The sequence below is a fragment of the Rhinoderma darwinii genome, chromosome 6 (assembly GCF_050947455.1).
Source record: "Rhinoderma darwinii isolate aRhiDar2 chromosome 6, aRhiDar2.hap1, whole genome shotgun sequence".
In the NCBI taxonomy this organism is placed as follows: Eukaryota; Metazoa; Chordata; class Amphibia; order Anura; family Rhinodermatidae; genus Rhinoderma; species Rhinoderma darwinii.
Window position 1 is genome coordinate 4,340,210 of NC_134692.1, and position 24,932 is coordinate 4,365,141.

The window sequence follows — 24,932 nt, forward strand, 5'->3', positions numbered from 1 at the left end:
GGTCTATAGATTGTGTTGTCCTGTAGTGCGGATATTATTTATATGACTTTATGTCTGGAGTTTTTGCACTTTTCATGGATTTGTTTTATGTTTCTGTGAATTGGACAATGTTGAGGTTTGTGGATTTTGAACAATGACTCCCCCTCCCGGATTGTAGGGGGTCACGCTGTATAGACCGTGCAGCATTATACACAGAATCAAACTGAACACAAGTATAAAAAGTACAGGTTTAATATACAAAACAGATATTTACAAGGCAGTTCTTAAAATGTAAAAAAACCCTCAGATTTGTCACAGGGTATAAATTTCTTGGACTTTTGGGGGAGTTTTATACATAATATTTACAGACTTGGATCAAATCCAGAAATACTTTAGTTGATACAGAAACGCAGCAAAAATATGTCAGCCCTGAACTTGGACAAATGACTCGTTGTGCAGAGACCCGCGGCCGATACGTGGACTACAACAGGGAGAAAGCTCTAGCAGTCAGTCAGGGGATATACGGCGCTCAGTGTAATATACAGGGGCGGTTACTGCCAGGGTTAATTATTGCACTATACAACCAGCCTAGAGGATACGTCACGTACCGTCCACCCGCGATCAGTCCTGGACGGTTCAATCACATTAGTGACTAATGTCCCACACAGAATAGAGATCCATTATTCATAGAAGGACCTTATTGTTCTATACAATTAGAAAAGTAAATGGGGGTCATAAATGTAACATGCAGGGGGGCAATCATAACTACAGACGGAGCAGGGGGGCAATCGTAACTACAGACGGAGCAGGGGGGCAATCATTGTACCTACAGACGGAGCAGGGGGGCAATCATTGTACCTACAGATGGAGCAGGGGGCAATCATTGTACCTACAGATGGAGCAGGGGGGCAATCGTAACTACAGACGGAGCAGGGGGGCAATCGTAACTACAGACGGAGCAGGGGGGCAATCATTGTACCTACAGACGGAGCAGGGGGGCAATCATTGTACCTACAGATGGAGCAGGGGGCAATCATTGTACCTACAGATGGAGCAGGGGGGCAATCGTAACTACAGACGGAGCAGGGGGGCAATCATTGTACCTACAGATGGAGCAGGGGGCAATCATTGTACCTACAGATGGAGCAGGGGGCAATCATTGTACCTACAGATGGAGCAGGGGGCAATCATTGTACCTACAGATGGAGCAGGGGGCAATCATTGTACCTACAGACGGAGCAGGGGGGCAATCATTGTACCTACAGACGGAGCAGGGGGGCAATCATTGTACCTACAGACGGAGCAGGGGGGCAATCATTGTACCTACAGACGGAGCAGGGGGGCAATCATTGTACCTACAGACGGAGCAGGGGGCAATCATTGTACCTACAGATGGAGCAGGGGGCAATCATTGTACCTACAGATGGAGCAGGGGGGCAATCATTGTACCTACAGACGGAGCAGGGGGCAATCATTGTACCTACAGATGGAGCAGGGGGGGCAATCATTGTACCTACAGACGGAGCAGGGGGCAATCATTGTACCTACAGACGGAGCAGGGGGGCAATCATTGTACCTACAGATGGAGCAGGGGGGCAATAATTGTACCTACAGACGGAGCAGGGGGGCAATCATTGTACCTACAGACGGAGCAGGGGGGCAATCATTGTACCTACAGATGGAGCAGGGGGGCAATCATTGTACCTACAGACGGAGCAGGGGGCAATCATTGTACCTACAGATGGAGCAGGGGGCCAATCATTGTACCTACAGATGGAGCAGGGGGCAATCATTGTACCTACAGATGGAGCAGGGGGGCAATCATTGTACCTACAGATGGAGCAGGGGGCAATCATTGTACCTACAGATGGAGCAGGGGGCAATCATTGTACCTACAGATGGAGCAGGGGGCAATCATTGTACCTACAGATGGAACAGGGGGCAATCATTGTACCTACAGATGGAGCAGAGTGGGGGCAGTCATTGTACCTACAGACGGAGCAGGGGGGGGCAATCATTGTACCTACAGTCGGAGCAGGGGGGGGCAATCACTGTACATACAGACGGAGCAGGGGGGCAATCATTGTACCTACAGATGGAGCAGGGGGCCAATCATTGTACCTACAGACGGAGCAGGGGGCCAATCATTGTACCTACAGATGGAGCAGGGGGGCAATCATTGTACCTACAGACGGAGCAGGGGGGCAATCATTGTACCTACAGACGGAGCAGGGGGGCAATCATTGTACCTACAGATGGAGCAGGGGGCAATCATTGTACCTACAGATGGAGCAGGGGGCAATCATTGTACCTACAGACGGAGCAGGGGGGCAATCATTGTACCTACAGATGGAGCAGGGGGGCAATCATTGTACCTACAGATGGAGCAGGGGGGCAATCATTGTACCTACAGATGGAGCAGGGGGCAATCATTGTACCTACAGATGGAGCAGGGGGCAATCATTGTACCTACAGATGGAGCAGGGGGCAATCATTGTACCTACAGATGGAGCAGGGGGGCAATCATTGTACCTACAGATGGAGCAGGGGGGCAATCATTGTACCTACAGACGGAGCAGGGGGGCAATCATTGTACCTACAGATGGAGCAGGGGGGCAATCATTGTACCTACAGACGGAGCAGGGGGGCAATCATTGTACCTACAGACGGAGCAGGGGGGCAATCATTGTACCTACAGATGGAGCAGGGGGGCAATCATTGTACCTACAGACGGAGCAGGGGGCAATCGTACCTACAGACGGAGCAGGGGGGCAATCATTGTACCTACAGATGGAGCAGGGGGGCAATCATTGTACCTACAGATAGAGCAGGGGGCAATCATTGTACCTACAGATGGAGCAGGGGGGCAATCATTGTACCTACAGATGGAGCAGGGGGCAATCATTGTACCTACAGATGGAGCAGGGGGGAAATCATTGTACCTACAGATGGAGCAGGGGGCAATCATTGTACCTACAGATGGAGCAGGGGGGCAATCATTGTACCTACAGACGGAGCAGGGGGCAATCATTGTACCTACAGACGGAGCAGGGGGCAATCATTGTACCTACAGACGGAGCAGGGGGCAATCATTGTACCTACTGATGGAGCAGGGGGCAATCATTGTACCTACAGATGGAGCAGGGGGCCAATCATTGTACCTACAGATGGAGCAGGGGGCAATCATTGTACCTACTGATGGAGCAGGGGGGCAATCATTGTACCTACAGATGGAGCAGGGGGCAATCATTGTACCTACTGATGGAGCAGGGGGGCAATCATTGTACCTACAGACGGAGCAGGGGGGCAATCATTGTACCTACAGACGGAGCAGGGGGGCAATCATTGTCCTACAGTTGGAGCAGTCATTGTGGTGAGCCCACAATCCTATATATTCTAATATGGAGGGACAGGAACACACGACACCACAACATGTAAATGACAACTAGTAACATTATCCACATAGAGGACGTCCCGAGGACTGGCCTGTAATGAAGCGCAGGGATCTAAACTCTTATACTCGCTCATCCGCCTCCCGTGTGTAGAGCATTTATGTTCGTTACACTGTAATATAGTCTATTATTGCTTTATTTCTCCCTTTCCCGTGATTAACCCTTGTGTCCGCATCCTTACAGCTCTGCCTGAAATACTGAACAATGAAGAGAGGCCTGGAGACGACATAACACCAAGTACGAGGTCTTCACGGCAGATGAGTTGAACACTGTTCTATATACCGGCCACATCTCTGCGCAGCGGCTGCGTGGCACAATGTCGGTGCAATGGTTGGTACAACATATGAACAACACACAATATTCCCATGCATGTAAAGGTGACGTGGCCATAAAGTATTTACACGCCGGTGTAAACATTGATGAGGCTTTGACAATATTCTGAAGTCCGTGCGTTGATAAGCAGCTTGTATCCCGTCATTGACTGTGCACGGAAATGCTCCCTACAGCAGCGGTCTGCGGGTCAGAAGTCCTTGCTGAAGGTTTGGTGTTCCCCTCTGCACCAAAACTTGGGAAACTCTTAAGAAAAAGTTTATCTTGGACGAGGGAAAGGATGTGGACATTGTGGAAGGCGATGCTAGAAGAGAAATAAAAAACACAAGACATAATAAGGACTCATTGTGGACGTCTGGAAGACGCCTCCGGAGATGTGTTGCTGCAATAATATTATTTTGTACATTTTAGAGTCAATGTTCTACAACACGAATCCCATCTCGGTCCCATCGTCCTGCTTTGCAAGTGTCATAGTCCTGCAGTTCAGTCATCACAATATGGAGATCGTCCTAGATAAAAACGTTCTATCCTGTAGAGTCCCAACAGATCTAGAGATCCCACCATGAACGGGCTCCATCGCTTGTGCTTGCTTCTCGTTACGACATGAGATTAAGAAATTTATTTTCTTCTGCCAATGTGCTGAGCATAGAACTCATATCACCTATGGCCATATTGCTTATCCCGGCTGGGACGGAAGGAAAAGTCAAAGAGTTCCTAGGAGTTGTGAGGCGAGAAGAAGTTTGGGAGAGGCTCTGAAGAATGCCAGGGCTTATGGTCCCTGACAGGAGACTGGAATGGTCCCCATCATCCATCATAGCATCGAAATCTATCACGGGAGGATGTTCCAAACCTTGAGAGTCCACGGTGCTGGTGACCTGGTTGACTCCTGGAGATGGCATGGTGGGCACCGGCCTCACTGTACAGTCAGGTGCAGAATTGTAATTACTGTTCTGCTCAAACATCTGTATTTGGCCTGAGTAATACAGCAAACCATTGTCTTTGGCATTCATACATGAGTTCGGCTCCGGTTCCTCGCTGGTTCTTTTTGGGGTGGCCTCTGCTGTTTGCTGACATGGACTTCGCTCATTGACTGGGTGCGGGCTCCTCATATAAGTGGGATGATGCCCTGAATGTAGACTCTGCGGCCTGTTGGGGGGGTGAGGCGGAGGCCTTGGCTGCATCAACGCGTTATTCATGACCTGACCGGACACTCCAATATTATTGTGTTGGCTGTTAAACATGTTCTGGTTACTCGGGTTGGAATAAAGGTTTGGTGGTTGAAGATTCTCATGATTGGCACGGAAGTTACTTGAATAGTTCGTAGGGTGACTGCCATTCATCATCACATGCCGAGTATTGATTGTGTTACTCTGAGGAGAGTGCATGTGATGCCCAGACCTCTCTAACACGTTGGTAGAGGGTGAAAGTTGGCACTGACCCTCATTCTGAACTCTTAACATATGCGGAGACTGGGTAAAGCTCTGCTGCTGGTTGAAATCGGAGTTGGTGTTTTGGCACGGGTTCATCTGCTGTTGCCTGATCTGAACGTAATTAAATCTCTGCCCATTGACGCTACAATTTCTTTGTGCCACCTCTTGCTGAGCTGGAGGCAGATTATTCTGACTTGTCTGGAATGGCTGATGGTTGAAGTTTTGATATTGGCCAAAGTTTTGCTTCTGCTGTACGACTGCCAAATTCCCTTGTGTGAACGGCTGTTTTGGTCCCTCGACTGCAATATCTACCGTGCCGGAGCTGACTTCATTCCACTGAACGGGCATGTTATTTTTCTGCATGTCGGATGAATTTAGAGCGTCTCCGGTACACTGGTAATTTCTAGCGGTATCAGGACCAGCAATCCTACATTGGTTCCGTGCTGGCAGCTGATAGGTCTTCATGTTAGTTTGGAAATTTGGAGGCTGGTTATAGAAGTCAGAAGGAGGTTTACGCTCTGCCGCTCCTCCGTTTTGAGACTTAATATACTGCACAACGTCGTCCGGCAGCACAAGGTCGTCATCGCCACCAGGGACATCCATATCAGCCGGCATGCCTTCCAAGATGACGTTCTCACTGATGCTTGGGGGCCGTGGAGAGTAGATGTGTCGGTGAAGGCTGCCATCTGACCGAGCGCACTGCTGGAAGCTTACATTCCTTTTGTCCATGATCTGCGGCGGATACAACGTGTTCATGCTGTTCGTGCTGTGGAAACGCTGAAACCTTGGAAGATGTTGTCCTTCAAGTCCTGCTGTTGTCCTAACCGGGTCACTAGCGCGTCTTGTGATGTTTCCAGAAACCTCGTGTGGAAACGTTGGTGCTGGAGCATTACCCATAACCTCACTGCATCGTCTTGGACCTGCCTGATGTCTGAAGGCGGGAATGGAATAGTTGGACCCATCCAATAAAGACATCCTGCTTCTTAAACTCATTTTCTCCATGTTGGGGAGCGGCGTGGGCGGCGGGCCGCCCGTTGCTGCGGCATACTTGGCTTTTAATCTGTACTGCTGAGCAGGCGTGAGGTTCAGAAGTGTTGGCAATCCATTATGTTGGCTGGCATCACTGGATCTTCGGGATGCATCAGTGGAGATGGGGTCATAGGAATCAGCGGAGCTGGCGTTGTTCTGTCTTCCACAAAATTGCGAAGCTTCACTAGAACGACGGCTGGAGAAATACGGGGAGATCCCTGAAGATCGTCGACTCGTGTACGCAGAGCTGATGGTACTTGTGGCGCTATCACGTCTGTCATTCAGCTGGTTCAACATTGTGATATCATTCAAAGACAAGTCTGTAATTCTTGGGTTTATGTTCACACTGCCCGGGACACCAATATTGTCAAGTAAAGAGCCTGGAAGAGAGAAAAATAAATCTTGTATTATATTCCTATAATTGTCCTTAATTTCATTGAGGTGCAACAGCCCAGTATGGACACGTCTCGTAGAAAGTAGTCGCTCATACCTTACAATTTAAAGGAGAAGTCCAACCATGTCAGAAGTGACTGAGAACTGAATGTGCTTTATTACCAAGGCCCGTGTCCCCTCGTGGTCAGCAGATCCCCACTAGGAGCACAGAAACTTGCAATGTCCAGCTGCCTGCAATATATCTGCCTCCGCTAGCGCTCGCACCGTGACTGAAACTGCCTGTAACGAGGTCGCAGGGAACAGCTCGTAGGCGCCATAGACGCTTAACGCAATTCAAAAGGGTTTTCCAAATAATCAATGTCATAACAAACGTCCAGAAACATGGTTTATATCTGTTTTATAGTATTCTGAAGTGTTTCTAGCATTAAAAAAAAATTCCCTTCATCATTTTCTGCTTTCTTGTGTCCCCCTTGGTGCTGCTGCTAATCTGTGCTGCTGGGGAGGGGCTCTGAGCAGAATCCGTCTCCTTCCCTCTCAGGCAGCTGACTATTTAGTGCCTTTGTACTTACCCTGCAGTAGGCGTTTCCTCTATACTATACTATTCCTCTATACTGGCATGCTGCTGCAGAGATTCTGCTCCTTTCCTGACAAGCAGGCAAAAGAAGATATTTCCATTGGCTGCTCTGCAGTTACTAGAGGATCACTATGTAGAGATCTGCATAGTGGGGAGAGTGACTGACTGAGCATGTGTGTCCACTAACACTCAGCTCATTAGGCGGATGTGCACATTGCTATTCACTTTGAACACCAGGTGGTGCCATACTATGTAAGTAAATGTCAATACTTCACTGGATTGATTTTTTAAATTGGTCATTTTTTGTGATCTGTACAATGAATGATATTTAATGGTGGCACAGCCCTTTTATTATTCTTCATACCACAAGGTCCTATGTAATAGACGAAGAAAATGAATAAAGTCATGTGATACAGGAGATCCGTGGGGGCTTCCGATTCACTTACCATTTCCAGAGATCGCTGGGAATTTGGTGTTCCTGGCAAGTGGAGCTGGATTCATGAATGAGCAAGATTCCTTCAATGTCTTTAGCTTCTCCTTCTTGAGCTGCTCCAGTCGCTGCACCGCCGTGCCGCCGTGTTTCCTGAGCTGCAGGCCGACCATTGCGTTACCAGATGAGACACTGGATTCCACCACCGGGCCGGTGTCCTCCAAACCAAAGATGTCCCCCAGGCCTCCCTCACCATGAAACTCTACTCCGCTGTCAGTGTTGTTGGCGTTGCCAAGTGGAGATGGTTCACTGCTACATGATGAGTGGCCACCAGGGCTGGGCTGTATCTGAGAGAGAGAACATGATGGGGTCAGCACGTTATTGGAGAAGACATTCAGGTGTAAAGTGCAGGAGGAGAGGAGTCTGCTAAGAAACGTATCCTGCCTAGAAGGTCATACAGGTGGTCAGTGGATGATGGGGGTTGCATGCACGATCACTCTCACACTGCACATGCTCAAATGCATCTTTTCTACTTTCTTTTCTTATAAATCTAATACTCTGAAGGTCAATGGGGTCGTCGTTCTACAACATTCTAATATACGTTGTTTTTCAATTCCTCACTTTCATTCGCTGACAGCAAGCAGAGATCTTGAAAGATTTATTGCCATTTAGAAGCTGGAAATACCCAAGCTGATCTATGCCTCCCCACACAGCTGGGAATTTGTCACAATGTAATTGACTTTATCAGGCAGCTGCTGCTAAGGCAAATAAGATCATTGGGTGCATCAAAAAGGGGCATAGATGTACATGACGAGAACATGGTTCTACCACTTTATAAATCTATAATAAGATGACATATGGAATATTGTGTACAGTACTGAGCGCCGGTGTAAGAGAATGTAATACAGGGGCAGGAGCGGGGGCAGGGAAGGGCAACCAAAGTAATAAATGAATTGTGTGGACTACAGTACCCAGAAAGATTATCAAAATTCGGGTTATTTAGTTTAGAAAAAAGAAGGCTGAGGGGCGACCTAATAACTATGTATAAATATATCACAGGTCGGCACAGTGACATCTCATCATCTATTAATACCCAGGACTGAAACTATAACAAGGGGGCGACCACTGCATCTAGAGGAAAGAAGGAATCTACAACATAGAAGAGGATTCTCTACTGTAAAAGGAGTGACACTATGGAACCTTCACTGTAAGAGCAATTACACTATGGAGCCTCTACTGTAAGAGCAGTCACACTATGGAACCTCTACTGTAAGAGCAGTCACACTATGGAACCTCTACTGTAAGATCAGTCACACTATGGAACCTCTACTGTAAGAGCAGTCACACTATGGAACCTCTACTGTAAGAACAGTCACACTATGGAGCCTCTACTGTAAGAGCGGTCACACTATGGAACCTCTACTGTAAGAGCAGTCACACTATGGAACCTCTACTGTAAGAACAGTCACACTATGGAGCCTTCACTGTAAGAGCAGTCACACTATGGAACCTCTACTGTAAGATCAGTCACACTATGGAACCTCTACTGTAAGAGCAGTCACACTATGGAGCCTCTACCGTAAGATCAGTCACACTATGGAGCCTCTACTGTAAGAGCAGTCACACTATGGAGCCTCTACTGTAAGAGCAGTCACACTATGGAACCTCTACTGTAAGAGCAGTCACACTATGGAGCCTCTACTGTAAGAGCAGTCACACTATGGAGCCTCTACTGTAAGAGCAGTCACACTATGGAGCCTTCACTGTAAGAGCAGTCACACTATGGAACCTCTACTGTAAGAGCAGTCACACTATGGAGCCTCTACTGTAAGAGCGGTCACACTATGGAACCTTCACTGTAAGAGCGGTCACACTATGGAGCCTCTACTGTAAGAGCAGTCACACTATGGAACCTCTACTGTAAGAGAAGTCACACTATGGAACCTCTACTGTAAGAGCGGTCACACTATGGAACCTCTACTGTAAGAACAGTCACACTATGGAACCTTCACTGTAAGAGCGGTCACACTATGGAGCCTCTACTGTAAGATCAGTCACACTATGGAGCCTCTACTGTAAGAGCATTCACACTATGGACCCTCTACTGTAAGAGCATTCACACTATGGAACCTCTACTGTAAGATCAGTCACACTATGGAGCCTCTACTGTAAGAGCAGTCACACTATGGAGCCTCTACTGTAAGAGCAGTCACACTATGGAACCTCTACTGTAAGAGCAGTCACACTATGGAACCTCTACTGTAAGAGCAGTCACACTATGGAGCCTCTACTGTAAGAGCAGTCACACTATGGAGCCTCTACTATAAGAGCAGTCACACTATGGAGCCTCTACTGTAAGAGCAGTCACACTATGGAACCTCTATTGTAAGAGCAGTCACACTATGGAACATCTACTGTAAGAGCAGTCACACTATGGAACCTCTATTGTAAGAGCAGTAACACTATGGAACCCTCTACTGTAAGAGCGGTCACACTATGAAGCCTCTACTGTAAGAGCAGTCACACTATGGAACCTCTACTGTAAGAGCGGTCACACTATGGAACCTCTACTGTAAGAGCAGTCACACTATGGAGCCTCTACTGTAAGATCAGTCACACTATGGAACCTCTACTGTAAGAGCAGTCACACTATGGAGCCTCTACTGTAAGAGCAGTCACACTATGGAACCTCTACTGTAAGAGCAGTCACACTATGGAGCCTCTACTGTAAGAGCAGTCACACTATGGAGCCTCTACTGTAAGATCAGTCACACTATTGAACCTCTACTGTAAGATCAGTCACACTATGGAACCTCTACTGTAAGATCAGTCACACTATGGAACCTCTACTGTAAGAGCAGTCACACTATGGAGCCTCTACTGTAAGAACAGTCACACTATGGAACCTTCACTGTAAGAGCGGTCACACTATGGAGCCTCTACTGTAAGAACAGTCACACTATGGAACCTTCACTGTAAGAGCAGTCACACTATGGAGCCTCTACTGTAAGATCAGTCACACTATGGAACCTCTACTGTAAGAGCGGTCACACTATGGAACCTCTACTGTAAGAACAGTCACACTATGGAACCTTCACTGTAAGAGCGGTCACACTATGGAGCCTCTACTGTAAGATCAGTCACACTATGGAGCCTCTACTGTAAGAGCATTCACACTATGGACCCTCTACTGTAAGAGCATTCACACTATGGAACCTCTACTGTAAGATCAGTCACACTATGGAGCCTCTACTGTAAGAGCAGTCACACTATGGAACCTCTACTGTAAGAGCAGTCACACTATGGAGCCTCTACTGTAAGAGCAGTCACACTATGGAACCTCTACTGCAAGAGCTGTCACACTATGGAACCTCTACTGTAAGATCGGTCACACTATGGAGCCTCTACTGTAAGAGCGGTCACACTATGGAACCTCTACTGTAAGATCGGTCACACTATGGAGCCTCTACTGTAAGAGCAGTCACACTATGGAACCTCTACTGTAAGAGCTGTCACACTATGGAACCTCTACTGTAAGAACAGTCACACTATGGAACCTCTACTGTAAGAGCAGTCACACTATGGACCCTCTACTGTAAGAGCAGTCACACTATGGAACCTCTACTGTAAGAGCTGTCACACTATGGACCCTCTACTGTAAGAGCAGTCACACTATGGAACCTCTACTGTAAGAGCTGTCACACTATGGAACCTCTACTGTAAGATCGGTCACACTATGGAGCCTCTACTGTAAGAGCAGTCACACTATGGAACCTCTACTGTAAGATCGGTCACACTATGGAGCCTCTACTGTAAGAGCAGTCACACTATGGAACCTCTACTGTAAGAGCTGTCACACTATGGACCCTCTACTGTAAGAACAGTCACACTATGGAACCTCTACTGTAAGAGCAGTCACACTATGGACCCTCTACTGTAAGAGCAGTCACACTATGGAACCTCTACTGTAAGAGCTGTCACACTATGGAACCTCTACTGTAAGATCGGTCACACTATGGAGCCTCTACTGTAAGAGCAGTCACACTGGAACCTCTACTGTAAGAGCTGTCACACTATGGAACCTCTACTGTAAGAACAGTCACACTATGGAACCTCTACTGTAAGAGCAGTCACACTATGGACCCTCTACTGTAAGAGCAGTCACACTATGGAACCTCTACTGTAAGAGCTGTCACACTATGGACCCTCTACTGTAAGAGCAGTCACACTGGAACCTCTACTGTAAGAGCTGTCACACTATGGAACCTCTACTGTAAGATCGGTCACACTATGGAGCCTCTACTGTAAGAGCAGTCACACTATGGAACCTCTACTGTAAGATCGGTCACACTATGGAGCCTCTACTGTAAGAGCAGTCACACTATGGAACCTCTACTGTAAGAGCTGTCACACTATGGAACCTCTACTGTAAGAGCAGTCACACTATGGACCCTCTACTGTAAGAGCGGTCACACTATGGAACCTCTACTGTAAGATCGGTCACACTATGGAACCTCTACTGTAAGAGCAGTCACACTATGGAACCTCTACTGTAAGAGCTGTCACACTATGGAACCTCTACTGTAAGAGCAGTCACACTATGGAACCTCTACTGTAAGAGCTGTCACACTATGGAACCTCTACTGTAAGAGCTGTCACACTATGGAACCTCTACTGTAAGAGCAGTCACACTATGGAACCTCTACTGTAAGAGCAGTCACACTATGGAACCTCTACTGTAAGAGCAGTCACACTATGGAGCCTCTACTGTAAGAGCAGTCACACTATGGAGCCTCTACTATAAGAGCAGTCACACTATGGAGCCTCTACTGTAAGAGCAGTCACACTATGGAACCTCTATTGTAAGAGCAGTCACACTATGGAACATCTACTGTAAGAGCAGTCACACTATGGAACCTCTATTGTAAGAGCAGTAACACTATGGAACCCTCTACTGTAAGAGCGGTCACACTATGAAGCCTCTACTGTAAGAGCAGTCACACTATGGAACCTCTACTGTAAGAGCGGTCACACTATGGAACCTCTACTGTAAGAGCAGTCACACTATGGAACCTCTACTGTAAGAGCAGTCACACTATGGAACCTCTACTGTAAGAGCAGTCACACTATGGAGCCTCTACTGTAAGAGCAGTCACACTATGGAACCTCTACTGTAAGAGCAGTCACACTATGGAGCCTCTACTGTAAGAGCAGTCACACTATGGAGCCTCTACTGTAAGATCAGTCACACTATGGAACCTCTACTGTAAGATCAGTCACACTATGGAACCTCTACTGTAAGATCAGTCACACTATGGAACCTCTACTGTAAGAGCAGTCACACTATGGAGCCTCTACTGTAAGAACAGTCACACTATGGAACCTTCACTGTAAGAGCGGTCACACTATGGAGCCTCTACTGTAAGAACAGTCACACTATGGAACCTTCACTGTAAGAGCAGTCACACTATGGAGCCTCTACTGTAAGATCAGTCACACTATGGAGCCTCTACTGTAAGAGCATTCACACTATGGACCCTCTACTGTAAGAGCATTCACACTATGGAACCTCTACTGTAAGATCAGTCACACTATGGAGCCTCTACTGTAAGAGCAGTCACACTATGGAGCCTCTACTGTAAGAGCAGTCACACTATGGAACCTCTACTGTAAGAGCAGTCACACTATGGAACCTCTACTGTAAGAGCAGTCACACTATGGAGCCTCTACTGTAAGAGCAGTCACACTATGGAACATCTACTGTAAGAGCAGTCACACTATGGAACCTCTACTGTAAGAGCGGTCACACTATGGAACCTCTACTGTAAGAGCAGTCACACTATGGAACCTCTACTGTAAGAACAGTCACACTATGGAACCTACTGTAAGATCAGTCACACTATGGAACCTCTACTGTAAGAGCAGTCACACTATGGAACCTCTATTTTAAGAGCAGTCACACTATGGAACCCTCTACTGTAAGAGCGGTCACACTATGAAGCCTCTACTGTAAGAGCAGTCACACTATGGAACCTCTACTGTAAGAGCAGTCACACTATGGAGCCTCTACTGTAAGATCAGTCACACTATGGAACCTCTACTGTAAGAGCGGTCACACTATGGAGCCTCTACTGTAAGAGCAGTCACACTATGGAGCCTCTACTGTAAGATCAGTCACACTATTGAACCTCTACTGTAAGAGCAGTCACACTATGGAGCCTCTACTGTAAGAGCAGTCACACTATGGAACCTCTACTGTAAGAGCAGTCACACTATGGACCCTCTACTGTAAGATCAGTCACACTATGGAACCTCTACTGTAAGATCAGTCACACTATGGAACCTCTACTGTAAGATCAGTCACACTATGGAACCTCTACTGTAAGATCAGTCACACTATGGAACCTCTACTGTAAGATCAGTCACACTATGGAGCCTCTACTGTAAGAGCAGTCACACTATGGACCCTCTACTGTAAGATCAGTCACACTATGGAACCTCTACTGTAAGATCAGTCACACTATGGAACCTCTACTGTAAGATCAGTCACACTATGGAACCTCTACTGTAAGATCAGTCACACTATGGAGCCTCTACTGTAAGAGCAGTCACACTATGGAACCTCTATTGTAAGAGCAGTCACACTATGGAACCCTCTACTGTAAGAGCGGTCACACTATGAAGCCTCTACTGTAAGAGCAGTCACACTATGGAACCTCTACTGTAAGAGCGGTCACACTATGGAACCTCTACTGTAAGAGCAGTCACACTATGGAGCCTCTACTGTAAGATCAGTCACACTATGGAACCTCTACTGTAAGAGCAGTCACACTATGGAGCCTCTACTGTAAGAGCAGTCACACTATGGAACCTCTACTGTAAGAGCAGTCACACTATGGACCCTCTACTGTAAGATCAGTCACACTATGGACCCTCTACTGTAAGATCAGTCACACTATGGAACCTCTACTGTAAGAGCAGTCACACTATGGAGCCTCTACTGTAAGAACAGTCACACTATGGAACCTTCACTGTAAGAGCGGTCACACTATGGAGCCTCTACTGTAAGAACAGTCACACTATGGAACCTTCACTGTAAGAGCTGTCACACTATGGAACCTCTACTGTAAGAACAGTCACACTATGGAACCTCTACTGTAAGAGCAGTCACACTATGGACCCTCTACTGTAAGAGCAGTCACACTATGGAACCTCTACTGCAAGAGCTGTCACACTATGGAACCTCTACTGTAAGATCGGTCACACTATGGAGCCTCTACTGTAAGAGCGGTCACACTATGGAACCTCTACTGTAAGATCGGTCACACTATGGAGCCTCTACTGTAAGAGCAGTCACACTATGGAACCTCTACTGTAAGAGCTGTCACACTATGGAACCTCTACTGTAAGAACAGTCACACTATGGAACCTCTACTGTAAGAGCAGTCACACTATGGACCCTCTACTGTAAGAGCAGTCACACTATGGAACCTCTACTGTAAGAGCAGTCACACTATGGAGCCTCTACTGTAAGAGCAGTCACACTATGGAACATCTACTGTAAGAGCAGTCACACTATGGAACCTCTACTGTAAGAGCGGTCACACTATGGAACCTCTACTGTAAGAGCAGTCACACTATGGAACCTCTACTGTAAGAACAGTCACACTATGGAACCTACTGTAAGATCAGTCACACTATGGAACCTCTACTGTAAGAGCAGTCACACTATGGAACCTCTATTTTAAGAGCAGTCACACTATGGAACCCTCTACTGTAAGAGCGGTCACACTATGAAGCCTCTACTGTAAGAGCAGTCACACTATGGAACCTCTACTGTAAGAGCAGTCACACTATGGAGCCTCTACTGTAAGATCAGTCACACTATGGAACCTCTACTGTAAGAGCGGTCACACTATGGAGCCTCTACTGTAAGAGCAGTCACACTATGGAGCCTCTACTGTAAGATCAGTCACACTATTGAACCTCTACTGTAAGAGCAGTCACACTATGGAGCCTCTACTGTAAGAGCAGTCACACTATGGAACCTCTACTGTAAGAGCAGTCACACTATGGACCCTCTACTGTAAGATCAGTCACACTATGGAACCTCTACTGTAAGATCAGTCACACTATGGAACCTCTACTGTAAGATCAGTCACACTATGGAACCTCTACTGTAAGATCAGTCACACTATGGAACCTCTACTGTAAGATCAGTCACACTATGGAGCCTCTACTGTAAGAGCAGTCACACTATGGACCCTCTACTGTAAGATCAGTCACACTATGGAACCTCTACTGTAAGATCAGTCACACTATGGAACCTCTACTGTAAGATCAGTCACACTATGGAACCTCTACTGTAAGATCAGTCACACTATGGAGCCTCTACTGTAAGAGCAGTCACACTATGGAACCTCTATTGTAAGAGCAGTCACACTATGGAACCCTCTACTGTAAGAGCGGTCACACTATGAAGCCTCTACTGTAAGAGCAGTCACACTATGGAACCTCTACTGTAAGAGCGGTCACACTATGGAACCTCTACTGTAAGAGCAGTCACACTATGGAGCCTCTACTGTAAGATCAGTCACACTATGGAACCTCTACTGTAAGAGCAGTCACACTATGGAGCCTCTACTGTAAGAGCAGTCACACTATGGAACCTCTACTGTAAGAGCAGTCACACTATGGACCCTCTACTGTAAGATCAGTCACACTATGGACCCTCTACTGTAAGATCAGTCACACTATGGAACCTCTACTGTAAGATCAGTCACACTATGGAACCTCTACTGTAAGAGCAGTCACACTATGGAGCCTCTACTGTAAGAACAGTCACACTATGGAACCTTCACTGTAAGAGCGGTCACACTATGGAGCCTCTACTGTAAGAACAGTCACACTATGGAACCTTCACTGTAAGAGCTGTCACACTATGGAACCTCTACTGTAAGAACAGTCACACTATGGAACCTCTACTGTAAGAGCAGTCACACTATGGACCCTCTACTGTAAGAGCAGTCACACTATGGAACCTCTACTGCAAGAGCTGTCACACTATGGAACCTCTACTGTAAGATGGGTCACACTATGGAGCCTCTACTGTAAGAGCGGTCACACTATGGAACCTCTACTGTAAGATCGGTCACACTATGGAGCCTCTACTGTAAGAGCAGTCACACTATGGAACCTCTACTGTAAGAGCTGTCACACTATGGAACCTCTACTGTAAGAACAGTCACACTATGGAACCTCTACTGTAAGAGCAGTCACACTATGGACCCTCTACTGTAAGAGCAGTCACACTATGGAACCTCTACTGTAAGAGCTGTCACACTATGGACCCTCTACTGTAAGAGCAGTCACACTATGGAACCTCTACTGTAAGAGCTGTCACACTATGGAACCTCTACTGTAAGATCGGTCACACTATGGAGCCTCTACTGTAAGAGCAGTCACACTATGGAACCTCTACTGTAAGATCGGTCACACTATGGAGCCTCTACTGTAAGAGCAGTCACACTATGGAACCTCTACTGTAAGAGCTGTCACACTATGGACCCTCTACTGTAAGAACAGTCACACTATGGAACCTCTACTGTAAGAGCAGTCACACTATGGACCCTCTACTGTAAGAGCAGTCACACTATGGAACCTCTACTGTAAGAGCTGTCACACTATGGAACCTCTACTGTAAGATCGGTCACACTATGGAGCCTCTACTGTAAGAGCAGTCACACTGGAACCTCTACTGTAAGAGCTGTCACACTATGGAACCTCTACTGTAAGAACAGTCACACTATGGAACCTCTACTGTAAGAGCAGTCACACTATGGACCCTCTACTGTAAGAGCAGTCACACTATGGAACCTCTACTGTAAGAGCTGTCACACTATGGACCCTCTACTGTAAGAGCAGTCACACTGGAACCTCTACTGTAAGAGCTGTCACACTATGGAACCTCTACTGTAAGATCGGTCACACTATGGAGCCTCTACTGTAAGAGCAGTCACACTATGGAACCTCTACTGTAAGATCGGTCACACTATGGAGCCTCTACTGTAAGAGCAGTCACACTATGGAACCTCTACTGTAAGAGCTGTCACACTATGGAACCTCTACTGTAAGATCAGTCACACTATGGAACCTCTACTGTAAGAGCAGTCACACTATGGAACCTCTACTGTAAGAGCTGTCACACTATGGAACCTCTACTGTAAGATCGGTCACACTATGGAGCCTCTACTGTAAGAGCAGTCACACTATGGAACCTCTACTGTAAGATCGGTCACACTATGGAGCCTCTACTGTAAGAGCAGTCACACTATGGAACCTCTACTGTAAGAGCTGTCACACTATGGACCCTCTACTGTAAGAACAGTCACACTATGGAACCTCTACTGTAAGAGCAGTCACACTATGGACCCTCTACTGTAAGAGCAGTCACACTATGGAACCTCTACTGTAAGAGCTGTCACACTATGGAACCTCTACTGTAAGATCGGTCACACTATGGAGCCTCTACTGTAAGAGCAGTCACACTGGAACCTCTACTGTAAGAGCTGTCACACTATGGAACCTCTACTGTAAGAACAGTCACACTATGGAACCTCTACTGTAAGAGCAGTCACACTATGGACCCTCTACTGTAAGAGCAGTCACACTATGGAACCTCTACTGTAAGAGCTGTCACACTATGGACCCTCTACTGTAAGAGCAGTCACACTGGAACCTCTACTGTAAGAGCTGTCACACTATGGAACCTCTACTGTAAGATCGGTCACACTATGGAGCCTCTACTGTAAGAGCAGTCACACTATGGAACCTCTACTGTAAGATCGGTCACACTATGGAGCCTCTACTGTAAGAGCAGTCACACTATGGAACCTCTACTGTAAGAGCTGTCACACTATGGAACCTCTACTGTAAGAGCAGTCACACTATGGACCCTCTACTGTAAGAGCGGTCACACTATGGAACCTCTACTGTAAGATCGGTCACACTATGGAACCTCTACTGTAAGAGCAGTCACACTATGGAACCTCTACTGTAAGAGCTGTCACACTATGGAACCTCTACTGTAAGAGCAGTCACACTATGGAACCTCTACTGTAAGAGCTGTCACACTATGGAACCTCTACTGTAAGAGCTGTCACACTATGGAACCTCTACTGTAAGAGCAGTCACACTATGGAACCTCTACTGTAAGAGCTGTCACACTATGGAACCTCTACTGTAAGAGCAGTCACACTATGGAACCTCGACTGTAAGAGCTGTCACACTATGGAACCTCTACTGTAAGAGCTGTCACACTATGGAACCTCTACTGTAAGAGCAGTCACACTATGGACCCTCTACTGTAAGAGCAGTCACACTATGGAACCTCTACTGTAAGAGCAGTCACACTATGGAACCTCTACTGTAAGAGCAGTCACACTATGGTACCTCTACTGTAAGAGCTGTCACACTATGGAACCTCTACTGTAAGAGCGGTCACACTATGGAACCTCTACTGTAAGATCAGTCACACTATGGAACCTTGACTGTAAGAGCAGTCACACTATGGAGCCTCTACTGTAAGAGCAGTCACACTATGGAACCTCTACTGTAAGAGCAGTCACACTATGGAACCTCTACTGTAAGAGCAGTCACACTATGGAACCTCTACTGTAAGAGCAGTCACACTATGGAACCTCTACTGTAAGAGCAGTCACACTATGGAACCTCTACTGTAAGAGCAGTCACACTATGGACCCTCTAAGGTATCAGATTTGGAGTCAGGAAGATTATTTTTTTAAAATAATAGGCTGAGCTGGCTGGACATATATCTCTTTTTTCGGCCTTACTAACGATAATACTATTATACTATGCATCAGTGTATCCAATTCTCTGTTAGTTAAACGCAGCATCAGCACAGATTTCTCTCTTCCGGGACATTTACCTGCACTGTTACATTGTAACAAGTCCATCAACTGTATGGGTAGGACGGGCTTTCAGCTTCTAAATGTTAACTAAAGTGTTTCCATTTACTTACAGCAAACAGAGAACTTGAAAATGGTGAGGAATTGAAACTATTTCATTATACATTATTCTTCATTTACAGAAGACGCCGCCGGCCCTTTAATATCGTGGACAGATAATAATTGACTTCTCTCTATATATTGGATTAGACCAAAACAGAAAAAAGTACATTCTCCTATAACTCCCCCAACCCCCACTTATAGTCGGGGGTCACAGCATTGACGTCTCTCACCTTGACAAGATCTGTCCTTATGAAAGTGTTAGAAAAAGAATAAAAAGAATAGGTGGAGTAGTTAGTAAGAGACTGAGAGTCATGTTAATCCATATTACAGGAACATCATTAGTTACATGCAGGAAGGTATTTGTCAGGCCGGGTTTATGGGAAGGCCTTTGCCTGATCTGATTGGTTGAATCATGCTCTAACTATATTGTAACCCCCCAATGATTTCAGCTCCGCCATACAATATACGTCAAGTCCTGCGATAGTTATACGTTGTGCACCGGGATCAAGAGTGAAACTTCCAGCAGAAGATATGAGGCCACGTGAGCCGCTAGAATTATATGCCACAAATATGCCAGCCCGCCCCTGCTTATATAGATTTACTCCCGGACATGAATTTATTATTTCCTAGAACTTTCCGCATCTTTCGCTTCCTCTGGGTTAATGTGGATATAAAGTATCGGCCTCAGTCCCGTTACAAGCGCTAAACTTAACGGCATCTGAAAACGCTGCTAGTAAATACACAATATCACCGGCTCGACAGGTTTAAACGCAGCAATACGCAATATTATACTGCACGGAAGTCCCAATCCTACAGATCTGCGGGGAGGCGACGCTTACGACTCCCCGGTACTAGTGCAGAAGCGAGACCTCAGTCAATGGCGTCGCTCACCGCTCGATACAATCATGTAACGCCATATAATGTACAGGATCTCCATACACAACAAACACAATGTATATCTACGAGAAATCAGGCAATTCCACCTATGTCATCATGCCTCGCACAGGACGCATGTGGCCCCCAGTCACAGGGGCCCAGGAGCGGCTGCAACTCCTGCACCCCCCATCTCTTCACCGCTGGATCATTCAGCGTGTGGTTACTCACCATATTGTCCTCGGTCTTGATGGTCCTGGACTGGAAGCCGTCTTCTCTGCCTCTGGGGCCGCCATTAGACTCTGCGTGTTCTGAGGACAGTCTGTTACCGGCTTCGTGATCGCCGTTTTCCCTGGGCCCGGGTCGGACGTCATTACGCTGTTTCTTGGTGACGTGCGCCTCAGGACCGTGGACAGTCTTAACGTGCTTCCTGAGAGAGCTGGGGTCTGTGTATCGCTTCGGACATCCCGGGATTTTGCAGATGTATGGTTTCTGAAAAAGTCAAATAACGGGTTCTAATCTACTGAGCAAATCCCATGTTAACTCCTTCATGTATCAGCCGGATCTATTCTCCCCTACATCTCTAGGAATACCGGGCTGGAAGCGTTTATTAGGGAGTTATTAAACGGAATAACCGAAAAATAGCGCACATTTTTTCGCAAATCGACATATTAGACATAGTTTTGATTTTCTGTCTCTAAGACTGTTCGCAATCTGCCAAATTTATGAAGAGGCACGTTTTGCAAATACGCCACCTTTAAGATGCGCCAGTCGTAGGAAATGTGGGCAAGTGTCTTATCTGATGTGCAACATTTATTAACCACGTGCGCCATGCACATCAGTTTGGTAAAGTGCAGTTTCATTGGCTTATTGCTTGGCCAGGATTTAAACACATCTATGAAATACAACTTTTTTTTAAAAAAAATTGCAAAAAAGTTTCAAATATGAAAAAATAAGAAGTTGCATTTCTGCGTCACACAAGCCCTGGCATAGAACGTGCCGTCAATGCAGTGTAAAAGGCAACGGCAGCGATGTATGTTTTTAGCCGAGCTTTAATATTGGCCATTTTTTATAAATATGCGCCACAATTTATTACAAAGTTGCAGAACTTTCCATTATACAAGGATTAAGCTTGAATTACAGAAGACCGGATGACGACGCAGACGGCGGTCAAATGTGTAACGTCCGTAGTGACGATGAATCAATCTCTAGAATGGCGGCTCTCTCCACCACAGTTGTGTGCCGGCCACACGTAGATGACACATAGGTGGCGGCAGACACGGCGGGACTGTATACATGTATAACCTGAAGCCTATCAATCTGTGCTGCATTAGCAAAGTAAAATGACTGAACGCAGCAACCACCCCCCTGCCGCTGCACCGAGTACCACTCTGCTGCTGTTCTGCTTTCCATCATTACCCACTGGGGCTGGATGTGCCTACTAAAGCAATAAAACTGCGGGGTATAGGAGTGCGCCGGGGGCGAGCAGAGAGGTCTGCACAACGCACGTGGTGAAAAGAAAGAGAACCCCCAGCAGATTCCAGTTCTGCAGAACAGGTGCTTCCCATTTCCTCTGCTCGGCCCTAACACAACGGGCTTGTTTTATAGTCCACACCTATTTGGCATCAATGTGCCGGCCCGACATCTGCAGCCACTTTAAGAAACACAAAAACAGTTGGAGGCGCAGGACTGGTGCGGTTTGGCGCTCTTGCAAAATAAATTGTACAACAAGAAGGTTTTTTTTTTCTTTGAGCCGCCGGAAGGTGAAGAAAGTCCCTCGTCAGCAGAATGGGCTTTACCGATAGATGAGTGAAGTGCGGGAAGTCTCACCTCGTTAGAATGAGTCCTATTCTGATGCTTCGCACGGTCGGACGCGTTGGAGAACGCCTTGTTGCAGCCCTCGTGCTCGCACACATACGGCTTCTCTCCGGTGTGAGACCGCAGGTGAGTCTTCAGGTTTTCCAGCCTGGAATATGCTTTAAAGCAACCTTCAAACTGTGGAAACAAAGAGGCGCTAAACATATAATCGTTACCTGGACATTCCCTGCGTCGTCCCCTTGGGTGAAACTTTTTAATGTGCTGGGGGACCACCACTAATGTCTGCCTACCACTCAACTTTTTACAGACCCTGAGTGGCAGATAATACTGCATGGTCATAAAGATATTCATCTGGCTTCTCTCTCTCCTATTGTGTTGCCTGTGTGTCAGTCCTTCCTGTAGTACTAGCATTCTATTCATTAACCTGGAGGCTCAGGATGAACAGTAATAGATCCCTGCCAGATAGGGGAGAGGTGCAGTGCCTGGAAATGCGGGAGGACACAGAACAAGTCAAATTCACCCAGATGTCATTAAAGAACTGCAGAACAATTTCCAACCTCTAAATTTGACCCAATAGAGTAAACTAGGACCTATAGACGCGGAGCCTCTCGTCACTTCCCCCCACGGTTTTCCTCCACGTGATACATTTCATTGTTACTGTGTTACAAGAAGCCGATAAGAGCGTTAACGCAGCACTTTTATGAGGAGTCCCCCCAGGACTTCCTCGGAGGTGCAGTAAGTATAGTGGTTAGTGGCGTCCCCTGGGGGAGAGTGTCAGCTACTATTTATGGGGCAGATTGTCGCAGCTGCTGATATCGGCATTTTGCGGCAGCTTACCGTGCATTTATGAGGCTTTTCTCCTGTATGTCTCCTCATATGAACCACCAGCATGTACTGCGCTTTAAACGGCTTCTGCTCCCGCGTGCAGTCCTTCCAGCGACACACAAACTCCTTCCTCTCACCGTGAATGTGCTCATTATTAATGTGCTGCAGAGAGAAGTCAATTAGAAGCGCGCTGCGGCCATGAGGTATTATACACGTGCACAATAATACAACAAATCTGCTCATTCAGCGCAGCATAAGTGATTGTTTTACCAGTTGTCTATTGCTATAAACGTTTCGTGTATGGCCCCTTCAGAGCAATTGTTTGTTTGCAGCAATGTTTAGGGCAACAACAACAATTTCTATCCAATGTAAATACTCAGGGGTGGGATCTGCAGTGTGGTAATTAGCTAGTTTCTCATTAACGGATCTACTGTGTGGTTATGATAATGAGCAGGTTATTTAGGGGTTGAATCTGCTGTGTGGTAATGAGCAAGTTCTTCAGGGATAAGATCTGCTGTGTAACAACAATAAGCAGGTTCCTGAGGGTTGGAATCCTCTGGGTTATGACGAGTATATTCCTCGGGGGTGGGATCTACTATTTGGTAATGTTAATGAGCAGGTTCTTCAGGGGTAGGATCCGCTGTGTGGTAATTAGCAAGTTTCTCAGGAACGGATCTTCTGTGTGGTAATGATAATGAGCATGTTCTTCATGGGTGGGATCTGCTATGTGATAATGAGCAGGTTCTTCAGGGTTGGGATCTGCTGTGTGATAATGAGCAGGTTATTCATGGATAAGAGCTGCTGTGTATTAACAATAAGCAGGTTCCTGAGGGCTGGGATCCGCTGTACTATAATGAGCATATTCCTCAGGGGTGGTATCTGCTGTGTGGTAATGATAATGAGCAGGTTCTTCAGGGGTGGGGTCTGCTGTGTAATAATAATAAGCAGGTTCCTGAGGGCTGGGATCCGCTGTACTATAATGAGCATATTCCTCAGGGGTGGTATCTGCTGTGTGGTAATGATAATGAGCCGGTTCTTCAGGGGTGGGATCTGCTGTGTGATAATAATAAGCAGGTCCTGAGGGTTGGGATCCGCTGTACTATAATGAGCATATTCCTCCTGGGTGGTATCTGCTATGTGGTAATGATATTGAGTATGTTCTTCAGGGGTGGGGTCTGCTGTGTCATAATAATAAGCAGGTTCCTGAGGGTTGGGATCCGCTGTACTATAATGAGCAAGTTTCTCCATGGGTTGATACATGCAATCAGCTCTTGGAAAACCCTCCCTGTTAAGTATTGACAGCGGTTGTCTCTAAAATCTTCCTGCATTTGGAGACAGGGACGATGGATACACATAACATGTATATAAATAAATCCGGATCTCATGGAGGACTCACATGAACCAGTTGGTCTTGGGTGTCAAACTCCTTGGTGCAGCTTTCCCAATGGCAGTTGGTTTCATAGATGACCTCAGGTTCTTGCTTACAATCCTCTCTGTCTAAGTCGTCCTTCAGCTCAGTCACATGGTCCTGCAGGAGGAAAAGAAAGGGTTAACTCCCTGATAAGATGAGGTCTTTTCTTTTTTTTGATTGGTGGAAAGTTCTGAAATGATATGGAAACTAAGCAAATGTAGTAAAACAGATAATTGTAGGAAAATGTAACTGGTGTCTGTGGTGCCAAGATTAACGTGTTTCTTAAAGTACATGGTTACAGATACAGGTATATGGGGGGGGGGCACATACACCTTGGTTACATAGACGCAGTATATGGG

General features: G+C 46.6%; 1 protein-coding gene across 2 annotated transcripts in view; it reads right to left on the reverse strand.

Moving 5' to 3' along the window:
• Positions 1 to 3,256: 3,256 nt before the first annotated feature.
• The window catches only part of GLI2 (GLI family zinc finger 2), a 192,321-nt gene continuing 170,645 nt past the window's right edge, over positions 3,257 to 24,932 (reverse strand). For both annotated transcript variants that reach the window (XM_075829056.1, XM_075829055.1), the window contains exons 9-14: positions 24,559 to 24,690; positions 23,175 to 23,324; positions 22,350 to 22,514; positions 20,751 to 21,011; positions 7,634 to 7,964; positions 3,257 to 6,600 (exon numbers count right to left, since the gene is read on the reverse strand). In XM_075829056.1, the coding sequence (XP_075685171.1) occupies positions 4,358 to 6,600; positions 7,634 to 7,964; positions 20,751 to 21,011; positions 22,350 to 22,514; positions 23,175 to 23,324; positions 24,559 to 24,690 (3,282 nt within the window). In that variant the 3' untranslated portion in view covers positions 3,257 to 4,357. The remainder of the gene's footprint in view (positions 6,601 to 7,633; positions 7,965 to 20,750; positions 21,012 to 22,349; positions 22,515 to 23,174; positions 23,325 to 24,558; positions 24,691 to 24,932) is intronic.